Below are 12,026 nucleotides of genomic sequence, written 5' to 3'. Positions count from 1 at the left end.
TATTTTGCTTTAAAATTCTGCCTACCACCAGGTGAACATCTTATTTTTGAAAGGCTTGCTAAAATTCTAATTGAATTTTACTGTGCATACAAAAACCATCTCTTAAAGGGACTATCCAACAAGCGGTTATTTGTTGCATGCCTAGCATGTGCCACGCGAGCCAGGCCGGCACTCTGAGAATGAATGGCTCAGGGAAGGGGAGCTCTGAAAACCACCCGCCTGGCGTCTAACTTCTCCATGAGTACGACCTACGCCACGGGGGGCCCACGGTTAGCTATGAGCCTGCGTTTGTTCTGAATGCGCAAGAAATCCATGACAAGCAAACTTCAGAAATGAGAGGTACGCACTTAAAAACTTTATTTTAGCAATTTCAGAGTAAATTATGTATTGACTCAAATAACAGCAAATTAAACTAGTATCCTATGTCTTTGTTTTACAAAATACAAACAGCCCACCACCTCAAAGCAGCAGCCCTCTACAAGAGACATCACTGAGAAGCGCTGTTCTCAACGAGGCATCTGGCCTCTAAAAACCCCAGAAAGGTCTGAGTTAGACTCTCCTCAGGCCAGTGCCACCCACGCCTTTGCACCCCAAACTGCCTCTGCTTCATTCTTGTGTCTCTGTCTTTGGTTTCTCTTCCTCCCTCAGCCTGGGACATCTTCACAACAGTGGAAAAGGGCGGTAGGACTTCAACGTCCTAGTGCAGTTCAACTCCACTGGCAGCAAATCACATCACAGCAGGTGACCAAAATAAGGTCATTCTCCTTGGATCGTGTGACCTTCACGGCTCCACCAAAGGATGCTTTAGAAATCTGTTCAAGGTCAATGATGTTCCCACTCTAATGCCAGCCCATTCAGCCCCTTTCCTCCAACAGGACTAGGTCTAATCAAACTACCAGTGGGAGACCATTAGCAATCTGCTGGAAAATTCTCAGGATGGGCAGTGCTCCCCCTCACCCCCTCAAAACAAAATGCTCTCCTTTCTCTCGCTCCTGTGAAACCCCTTGCCTCCCTTTCTCTGCATTTGCCATTTCTCTTTCTCCTCTCCTGGAGAGCGAGCGGGTGCTTTTCCACTATTTACCCCCTGCCTGCCCTGTTCAAGCTTGTCCTCCCCCCCCCCCATCGAAACACTGCTCCTCAGCTCCCACCTGTTCCTTCACATTCAGTTGTTCTCTCTAGAGCTTGTTTGACCAGACATGATAGCTACTGCCATCTGGTCATCCCAAACAACTCAGCAACAAAATAAAAGGGGACAGCACAGTATGGCTGTGACAGCCAGGGCCCCACGGATGGACCTCCTGCAGTGTGACCCTGGCTGCACCACTTACCCGCCGGCTGTGTGACTCCGGCCACATTACTACCTACCCCGCCCCCCTTGGCTGTAAAATGGGAATAACCACCCCTTTCCTCACGAGTTGCTGGGAGGATTAAGTGAGATGATCTGTGCAAAGCATGGATAATGCTGCTGGCCCGCAGGCCTTGCCTGGGACAGCTGACGTTGAACCCTCCAGGTGCCTTCCGGCCCCTCCTTTACCTGGACCGTCTCCTTTCCCTCTCACTTCCTCAGTGGGAGCCTTCTCTAAACTGCCCGCCTCCTGCTCCCTCTCCCACCTCCTGGCTGAGGCCCTCAGGCATTCCCGAATCTAGTAACCCCCCCACCTGAATTCACCATTACCTTTCTGCCAGTCACAGGTTCTCGATTTCCCTTCCCTGGATGAGTCACAGCAGCCACGTCTGAGTGGCATTTGTCTCAGGTGTACACCACAGACTGGGTTAAATCTTTTACACGTATTAATACATTCAGCTAATAGGAATAATCATATTATATCCCAAGAGACAGCAGGATTCCTCTGTTCTGCAGTTAAGGAAACAGAAAGGTTTGCTAACTTGTTCAATAGGACTCGGGGACGGCAGGGTCAGGATTCAAACTCAGCACTGCTTGGCGCTTAATCACCGGTTAGTGCTGTCCCCGTGATACGCTCACGTGAGCAACTAAATGCACCAGTTCATTCGCAAGCACTTCCGGGGCATGGCACCCTGGAGGCTTCTCCTGCCCCCAGAGGGCCCCGCACGGTCTCGGCTTTCTGTCACCAGGATTTCAATTCTGGACCCATCCTGACCTCAGTCAAGTCAAATTCATTTTCAATTGGCGTACGCATACACGTACACATGCGCACTTTGCCTCTTCCAGACATTATGTCGCTAACACAGCCAAGTTCCATGAATTTAGCTCAGGTCCTTTTCTCCCCCATGCACCCACCACCATCCTGAGTCACGGATTTTCTTTGCGGTTGAACCGCTGCTCCTTTGGCCTCTTGTGTCCCTCGAAGCAGCCAAGAGATGAATACTGCTAATGCTCTGACCTCCTGAGTTACTCTCCAGCTCAAAAACCTTCAAGGGCTCTCTAACACTGAACTGCAAATATCAAAAAATGCCAAAAGGCCTTTGTAATTCCTACCAGCTTAAGCTCCTCCTGGATCCCTGTGCTACTGGTTTACCAGCCAAACTGGACTACTAGCTGATCCTCAGGGGCTTGCCTACCTCCCCAAACCCTGCCTAGGTCCCGCAGCATGCACTGTGCTCCCTCAGCCCTGTCTATCAACCCCTTACCCCCCTTCCAGGCCCCACCCAAGTATGGACCCCTCCCTTCTGCCCAAGGTTTTCCTCTTCCCCTCCTCTCAACTCTACCCAAAAAATGTTCCTGCCTTGATTATCATACTTAGCACATGTTAATGTAATTATAACTATGCATGAATATGTCTTTCCAACCACACAGACCACAAGCCTCCTGAGACCAGGTATTAGGTAGAATTTACATCTATATCAACTTCCTAGATCAATCAGGAGGCCAAACATACAGTAAGATTCAGGATGTATTTGCAGAATAAATGAAAACTCGAACAAATTTGAAGTTCAGGAGCCTTTTGTTTCTCAAAAAAAAAAAAAAAAAAAAAAAAGCTGGAGGGGGGTGAGGGGGTGGGAACCCCTACAGAAAATGTAGATTCATGTTGAAAACTGTGGGAGAGGTCAGGGAAGGCAGGGATCGCCACGGGGGAACAGCAATCTTCTCTGTTTGCCACACACTCAACTGTAAATACCTTATTACAAAGACAAGTACAATGAATCATCAGAGGGCTCTCCCTTACATTATTACTCTCATTTTTCTTAACTTTCCAAAGAAGAAATATTCATTTTGTAAATCTCATTATTTCCTTTCAATATTATAACCTGTAGAAACACAGCCAAGAGCTGGCTTATTCCATCTGTAACGGCGGAACTGGCGTCAGGAGAACTGGCGTCCGTCAGCCTGGTGAGCAAAACCAGACCCACTCGAGCATTAAACCCGCCCCGCAGTCACCTGGTGGCAGGACAACCAGCACTCGCAACCCACGGGGGAGGGCGGGGGAGGGGCATGGAGTTCCAACTGAAACGCGCCATCGCGCTTCATGGCCCAACGCCAGTTTACGTGGAATGAGGTCACCAGTCCTTTGCCAATGTCCAAATACGAAACTCGGTGAAGAAGGGAAAGAAGCAGCAGGTTACACTGCATAAGTCCCATTTTCACGTGGATAGTCTCTACGACCAAGCACGTGACCAGATGCTTGCTGCTGGCATCCGCGGTAACACGCCTGCTGCTACAAGTCCCCACGACCTGGGCAAAACTGCCAGAACTGGGCGCATAAAACACCTTTCACAATTCCTGATTTTGAAAGACACGCCTCCCTCTTAACATTTTATTTAATTAAAACAAATACTGTACACTATACAAAAATTTCCAGCAAAATCTTTTTGAAGGCTGCATCTTTATTCTGATGATTAAGATCTCCTTAATCATCTGCTCCTTTCAGATGATTAAGATCTGTGATCATGGCCCTTGTTGTATGCCGTTTTTCCCTTTACTTTGACTGAATAAGTAAAACATGGTGGAGAAACTTTATGTTTTAACATTTGTACTTGTTCTCATACTTAACAGATCAAAAGATTTCACAACTGAAACCTCAACTAGCCATGTCCTAAGCTAAAACACATGGCAGGAAATGAAGTTTTCCATAAAATAACATTTAGACTCTTCTACTGTTCAATAAAATAACAATACATTTGCCAACTTTTACTAGCACACAGTTTTAATGCTCTGACAAAGTCGGCCTCTGAAAGGAAATTCCATCATTCCGATTTAAGGAGCTGGTTTTATGCAGGGAATCTTGATGTTACTGCCGCTACAAAAGCCCCGCACAGGAAACAGGTCTTTCTTTGGGAAACCTAACTGGCTTCCTCTGTTCATTCCCATTCATTCTTTTGTTGGCTTAAAAATTTAAACAAAGCCAAGATTAATGATGACCTGAAACAAAAGAGGGCACGGAGAATTTCTGAGTTGAAGAAAAATTAGTCATCGTCAAAAAATAGTATGTCATTTAGCACATAAGGACACCAAGGCCCAGAGCCGCTACTTCGACTGCGGCAGAAACACCAATCTGACGGACGGGAACCTGATGGAAAGATACTGGTTTTACTGCAGTGATTTCCTGATAAGGGAAGACCTGAAAATTCTGTCCACTGTACAACTGCTCCAGCAGGTTCGCCCATCAACACTACACCCTGGCAAAGGAGTTCTCCTTGCTCCGACCGAGGCTAACCCGTCTGGCCCGGCTCATCTCTGCGCTGCATTCCAAGCCTCCATCACCCTTCCTCCCCTCACCATGAGGACATGGGGAGCACTCAGACCTTCACCTCATTCAACAGCAGGTGCAGACACCTATCTATAGAGCTCGCCATGCGCCAGGCACTTTACATATATTAATTTATTCAATCTTCATAAAAACTGTGGAAGGCAAGTATTATACTCTTCCCATTTTACAAATGAGAAAACTTGAGGTCCCACCGCTAGTAAGAGGCAAAGCAGATACTGGAATGCAGGCACTTGACCACTGTGCTTGGGTGCTTCTCCACATACAACAAAATAAGCTTCCCCCTTGACCCAGCTATCACCCCCTTTCTCTGCTCACGGCCACATAAAAACCTTTTTCAAGAGTTATATATGGTCATGGCTCCACTTTCTTATCTCCATTCCCTCTCAACACAATGCACTCACGGCTTTCACTCTGGACAATGTACTAAAGCCAGTCCTTCTGGTCACCCACTACCCATTTTGCCAAGTCCAATGGTAACCTCTCCGCAGACTCCAGCACATGCGGCTCCTCCCTCTGTGAAATACTTTTTCTCCAGGCTTTACCGACACCCTACTGATTTTCCTCTTACCTCACTGGCCACTGCTTCTCCCTCTCCACTCCTGGCCCTTCTTCTTCTGCTTCACCTCTGAATGTTGACAGATCCCAGAGCTGAGGCCTGGGCTCTCTTCTCATACTCTCTATGCAGCTTAAACTTACATTTCCAGCAGTGAACTCCAAACCCATACATCCAACTGCTGATCTGAATTTCCATTTCGAACAGCACAGCCAACACAGAACACTTTTATCTCCCAAAGTTTCTTCCTTTTCACTGTTATGGGAAATTTCAAACATCTGCAAAACTAGGAAAACTAGTATAATGAACTTCCAGGAACGCATGCCCCAGATTCAACAGTTGGTATGAGTTGATAAAACTCATAGCTAATCTTCTTTCATTTGTAACTCCATCCACTTCCCACCCTTCCACCTTAGATGATTCCAAAATTGAGCTCTTTATTTCCCCTCCTCCAAACTTCACCTTCTCCATGACAGCAATCACATGCCACCATCATCATCGACCCAGAGTATTCAAATCCCAAAGCGGGGCATCCCTGGGTTTCCCCTCCTCTCACCTTGGTCCGCGCACCCCGCTGGCCCTGCCTGTCCCAGACCCACCCACTGCTCTCCCCCTACGTCTACCGCCAACTCTAAGTCACCATCACCTCTCCTGGGACTATGTCGGTAGACTCCAACCTGGTGTCAAAGCACAACAAAGACCCAGAGCTTTACCAAGCGAACAGATGACCCATTTAAAATGCCAATCACATGTCATTTCCTTGCTTAAAACTATCCATCACCCTTAGAGTGAATGCCAGTTCTTTACCCGAGCGCACAGCAGTTTATACAACCTGGGCCCTCCTACTTCTCATCCTGCCACCTTCCTCTGAACGTGCCATCTCGTTCCTGCCTCAAAGCCTGGCTCTGGCCAGTCCCTCTGCTAAGAATGCCGTGTGCCTGTCTGCCTCTTTGCCATGTTCAAGTCTCAGATCAAATGTTACACACCTATTTAAAATAACACCTATTCCCCGGCCATTACCCCGTTGCACTTCCTTCGCAGTGTATATGACAGCGGACATTCTCTGGTTTATCTGCACCCAGAATGAAGCTCCGCATACAATACAACAAACAGGAGCTCTGCCTGCCCCATGCACTGCTATATCCCTTGTGGCACTGGCTTGTGTGGCTCAGTGGATTGAGCGCCAGCATGTGAACTAAAGTGTCACTGGTTCAATTCCCAGTCAGAGCACATGCCTGGGTTTCGGGTGAGGTCCCCAGCAAGGGGTGCAATGAGAGGCAACAACGCATTGATGTTTCTGTCCCTCTCTCCTTCCCTTCCCTCTAAAAATAAATAAATATAATCTTTTAGAAATATGAACAGGACTGAGCACAGAGCAGGCGCTTAATGCTTATCTGCTGAATTTAAAATAAAACACTTCATTTGTTTGAATCCACTGGGAGGAAAATGGAAAATAAAAACAAAAACCTTGCCTACTGGATCATTCAAATTATTGACCAAGTTCAGTTCTGGGCACAGTTAAGAAGTAGCAATGTAAGCAAGCCCTCATTTCCCACAGCTCACACCTGCACAGAACGATAGAGTGAGTACACTTGAATCATCATCTCATCTTCACCTGCTACTTTAAAAAAGCAACTCATCCAAGGCAGTTCAGGTCATCAGCCACAGAGGTGGGGTCGACACTTGTTCATTCTGCTCAGTGAAACACATCTTGAGTGCTTACGACGCATCAGCACCGTGCCAGACACGGCGGCTGCGGCACTGTCAGGCTGAGCCTTCCCCGAGGACCCTCCCTCTGTGCAGCAGGGTGAGCTGTGCACCCGGAGGAGCCTGAGGCCAGCTGCCAGGGCCATCATTCCGCATCTCCCCTGGGGTTTCTCCAAGAGCCCAGGGCCAGGCCCTCTACAAGCTGCTACCTCTAGGTAGTGGGCGCCTGAGGTTTCTCCCCACCACTCCCTGCTCTGCTCAGTCAGAACTGACAGTGTCACAAGGCTGGAAAGCCAAGTGCTGTTCGCCCCAGGCTGGGTAACCTCCAAAAGGCTTCCAACCAACTCAGAGTTGACCACCAACTCCAATAATCAAAGCAAATTGGGTGTCCCACTACTGGGAAACAGTCCATGTTAAAGAGATGCCCTTCTTCCCCACCAAGCTGAAGGAGGCCACTGTGGCATACAACCTTCCCAAAATGTGCAGGTGATGACCGACAAAATTGTAAGGGTTAAACTTGGGACACAGGCCAGCTTTTCAGCTAAGCAGCCCACCCTACTCAAACCCAGGCCTCAACAAAGCCGTAAGTCAAGCAGATGATCAGCACCTGATATTCAGCACTGGGAACCATACAATCCCCAAAGGCCTCTGCCACGGGCACCCAGCAATTTGACTCTATTAGCTAACTACTATCCCAGCTACTAACTGACCCTTCTTACACCCAGTAACACTTCACTGAAATTTTCATTGGAACGGAGACGAGGCTATGTGAAATTTGTCTTCTACTATATTGCTCGACTAAATTTTGCCTAAATCAAGTGTCACAATTCTTCTGTAATAGTAGGAAGAAAAACCAATTTGACATCAAAGATCTGTTCAAGTCCTTTAAACTTAGGCTGACGGTATAATCATCTAAATCGGGGAACCTGTGAGAAAGGGGGTGCTATTCCACTGGAACAGGAAGCATAAGCCAGGGCTACCCCGACAAACCAGGAAGCAGGGTCACACTGTCTAAATCTCTTAAGTCCTCATTTCTTCACCTGTGAAATGGGGATGAGGATCCCTGTGTGTCCCTCCCAGGATGGCCATGAGAATTAAGTAACAAGTTCTTATATAATCAAGTGCTTTGTAGAGAAAAAAAAACAAACAAACAGATAACAACCCACACAAGGCATTTGTAGGATAAGGCATAGGTTCTAAGAGAAGCAAACTAATACAATTAAAAAAGGATTAGTGGTTTTTCCAAAATCAGTTGGGTGCACAAAGTCCGTTTCTTCTGATCAGAGTCCCACTAGAACACGGAGTCAAGGACCTGACCTACCGTTTTCAGTGCTATAACCCCAGGACCTAGCCTACTGTCTGGCACACTTTCAAGTGACTGCACAAAAATCAGTAACTTAAAAAGTTCTTTCATCACCAAACTCGCCCATCAAAACTGATGAGTACAATACACCTTGCTCGGTGGGCCAGGCCTCTGCAGGCCAAGCACAGAGCGAGCCCCTGCAGTAAAAACCCAGCCTTCCCTGAACAATGCCTCCTGCATTACCATTATTTCTCCTCTTATCTCCCTGACATTTCCCAGGTTACCCAGACTGCTTATTCTTTTGTTCCTTAAGAAAAGAATGTGAACTCAACACAAACAGTCAAATGTCATTCAATTCAGAGCCCAGTTTCCTGCACCAGCAGGACTCTAGGCTGGTTACATTTATAGCCTAAAGTAAGAAGCATCAACATCTTAATATGCTCATTAGGTAAGTTCTCTATAGGGAACCCAATGGCTAATAAGGAAAGGACACTTCTGGGTGGGTGAGTGCTCCATTCTTTACTCACTCAGGAGGGGCAGCAGGATCCTTTGGCTTCAGAATCATGGACTTGGGCGGGAGCTTCCCTCTAGCTCTGCGAGAAGCCACTAGTTATGGCCTAGGCTCTGCTCCCGCTTTCGTAAAATGCAGATGCCAAAATCCTTAGGCTACCTCACAGACAAACTGAAGAGCAGACGCCAGATGGGGAGTTCTATAGAGTACACTTGCAATACGAATTAAAGGCAAGAGTGGTAGATGAGACCATGTGGTGGGCTAGTTCTGTTATGGCCCAACACGAGGCACTCTTCATTTCAGTAAGTCCAAGTCAGCCTGGGGGGGCCCCTGATGACAGTATACTGCTGAGGCCGGACATCATCCGGCTTACGTAGCGGCTCCCAGCCCCCAGCTCCCACTCTATCTGGGAAAGAAGTGGAAAGCAGAAACGGAGGAGAGTTGCAACTGGAAAATTCTTCTGCTAACATAACATCATGGTTGAAATTAGCCTATAATTTTCTGACATCTGGGTATTAAAATTCTCAACTTTTCAGTCATACTATTAGAGTTTTCATTAACTTCCTGTGTCATATCCTTAAACTTGGCTTAAAATAACCATCCCAAAAAGTCTCAATAGTTTTGTCCTATAAAAACCTAAAATTACTGTTCTGGTTCACGGACTGGCAAGCTGTGCCCCGCAGACAGATCACACCTAGGTGTCTCGATAAAGACCATTCATCAGAACCCGGCTGCGCTATTGTTTGTGCGTCGTCTACTGGGAGGCAGTTTTAGAGCTGGGACTACAGACAGCGTGGACCCTGATGCCTAAAATACTCAAGACTGTGTGACCCTTCACAGAAAATCTGCCCAGTTCTGCTGTGGTTCCACATGCCTCAAAATGTAACAGAAAAGAATACAGTCCAAGATTCTTAAAGCCATTTTTTCTTCAAAACTGGCAAGGCTTTGCTTTTTAAAAAAGAAATTCTAACAAATCTCACATTTAAAGAATCAGCACTTTTGTGTGCTCAACAAAACAAACAAAAAAGTATTTTCAGATTTATTATCAGTGGGAAAAGTGTATTTTGCTACACACCCATAAATCTATTATGCTGAACTAATTTTACACAGACTTCTCAAAAAACACTGGTTTCAAGCTGAGCCCACAAGCACACCATCCTCAGTCCCAAAGCAATTTTCTGAAAATAGAACGAGCTTGAAAAGTAGGGCCTAAACAATATCCTTTTAAATCAAAGAGTACCCTACTCTTACTACTAAAAATTAAATTACTGCAATAGTACAATTTCTGACCGTGCTTCTAGAAGTGTATAAACCCTTCCTTACATGAAATAGATTTTTAACTTACAAAACTAAGCTAAATATATCTAAATATGTAGAGAATCACTCAAAAAGCAAAGCAATATGCAATTTATGTTTTCCAAAGAAAATGTGGTTACTCACTGAGGTAAAGGGTGAGGATCCTTAATTCCCAGCCCTTGACACCCCTTCGGGTGGCGGATTAGCTGTCTAGTTTGAACATGGTGGGGGAAGTCAGCACAGGGGAAGGGTAATGAGAGCTCGTCCACTTCCTTTCTCAGCTGTTAGTATTTGCTCCCTGATGAAATAAGTTGTTCTATAGTAGGGATAAGAACAAGGACTTTGACACATGGTGTCAAAAAAAAAAAAAGGAAAGAAAAAGAAAAGGAAAAGTTAAGCTATTCATAAAATGTGGGCTCTAAAAGAAGTTCTATCCCTAAAACACAACCCAACACATTGTATCTGTGAGGACAGTTCCCTCAATTGCTGTTATACTTCCTTCAGCAAATAATAATAATAATAACCTATTCATTCCAAGTTTAAAAGGAAAATTGAGTATTTCACTGTCATCTTTTCAATCAGTTGTCTTACGTTCTATTCAGAAAAGTTCTGAACAAAAAAAAACCCACTTTCCCCGACTGTCTTCAAAGGGATAAAGGTCATCTGGCGCCTTCCCCACAAGCCAGTCATCATAACTCTGCGCACCTGGTCCAGCCTAGAAAATCCTGCCACGACCCAAACATACAAACCTCGTGTCGAAGGACATTTGCAGTTCTCTCCAAGTGATCAGTTTTCCGTCTGGATTTCATTATGCTGTAAAAAATAGGGTAAAATTAGGTTATTAAGTATTATCCTCATAATAATTTAGTTAGTTCATGATGATCTGAAACACAATATAACATTATGGACCCGAGAAAACGGCCAGTAAAAATCTGCATGTCTAACTGAGGCGTAAGGATTTACCGACGTCATGCCCATGTAAGCAGTAAGTTATGTTATGCCTTCAGGGGTCTGTCTGCTGTGCCTCCCATGACCATCAGCAGATCAAGTCTCTTTGAAAATCAACCTCGAATGACACTGAAGGCCGATGGCTCACCTGGTTAGAGTAAGGTGGCGCAAAGCACTGGGCGTCGCTTTCAGCAAAGCAGCCTGGGTACAGGTGGCTCCGACAGAGCCTCGCAACAGCGTGGGAGCCAAGACCGCGGCACAGGCCATGGTGCTTCCTGGGCAAACACAAACTGAAAATGACAATATGCTAGGGGAAAGTAGAGAAATACCAGACTATTTCAGGGGCCAACGAGAAAGGGTTTAGATTTTTGTTCGTGCTCTTATGAGCTGATCCAATGGCAAAGCAGTTAAGGGCCTAATTCTCCCTGACAAAATTTCTGCCTCTACTAAGAGTTAATTAAACTGATATACACACATATGTAATTATTGGTGCCATCAGATATTCACATTCCCTATTAGTTTCCAAAAATCTCTGACCAAGTTCACATGACTTATCTCACACTGTTACAGGAGGGTATATTTCCCAAATGCCTGATAATCGTATTCCGACCAAAGAGTACCACGTAAGTCTCTGCTATTTCTTGAGAAAGCGCAAGCGACAAATAAACTGAGGTTCACAACAATGAGAACAAACTGCTTCTACACGTGGTAACACAGATGAATTCTGCAAATATCACAGTGAATGAAGAGAATGAAAGCAGCCACTCAAAACAGCAGAGTCTATGGATCCCGTAATGAAAAGTACAGAAACAGACAAAATTCATCTATGACACTAGACACCAAGTTAGCCATTACCCTGGGGAAACAGCAGTGACAATGTCATTTCATAATCTGAATGCTGACTGCACGGGTATTCTCATTTTGTAAAAATTCATTAAACCACAGAGGATTTTTCAGGGCAGTAAGAATACTCTGTAGGACGCCACAATGATGGATACGTATCATCACACACTCACAGTC

General features: G+C 45.7%; 1 protein-coding gene across 2 annotated transcripts in view; it reads right to left on the bottom strand.

Annotated features, from left to right (window-relative positions):
* OXNAD1 (oxidoreductase NAD binding domain containing 1) overlaps positions 1-12,026 on the bottom strand; it is a 33,075-nt gene that overhangs the window by 16,063 nt on the left and 4,986 nt on the right. For both annotated transcript variants that reach the window (XM_037143959.2, XM_037143960.2), the window contains 2 exons: positions 11,155-11,281; positions 10,808-10,871 (listed from right to left, as the gene is read on the bottom strand). In XM_037143959.2, coding sequence (XP_036999854.2) covers positions 10,808-10,871; positions 11,155-11,273 — 183 coding nt within the window. In that variant the 5' untranslated portion in view covers positions 11,274-11,281. The remainder of the gene's footprint in view (positions 1-10,807; positions 10,872-11,154; positions 11,282-12,026) is intronic.

This window comes from Artibeus jamaicensis, unplaced genomic scaffold (assembly GCF_021234435.1).
Source record: "Artibeus jamaicensis isolate MK-2021 breed Jamaican fruit bat unplaced genomic scaffold, CSHL_Jam_final contig_519, whole genome shotgun sequence".
Classification (NCBI taxonomy): Eukaryota; Metazoa; Chordata; class Mammalia; order Chiroptera; family Phyllostomidae; genus Artibeus; species Artibeus jamaicensis.
The sequence above is the reverse complement of the archived record's forward strand: the minus strand, read 5'-3'. Positions and strand labels throughout refer to the sequence as shown.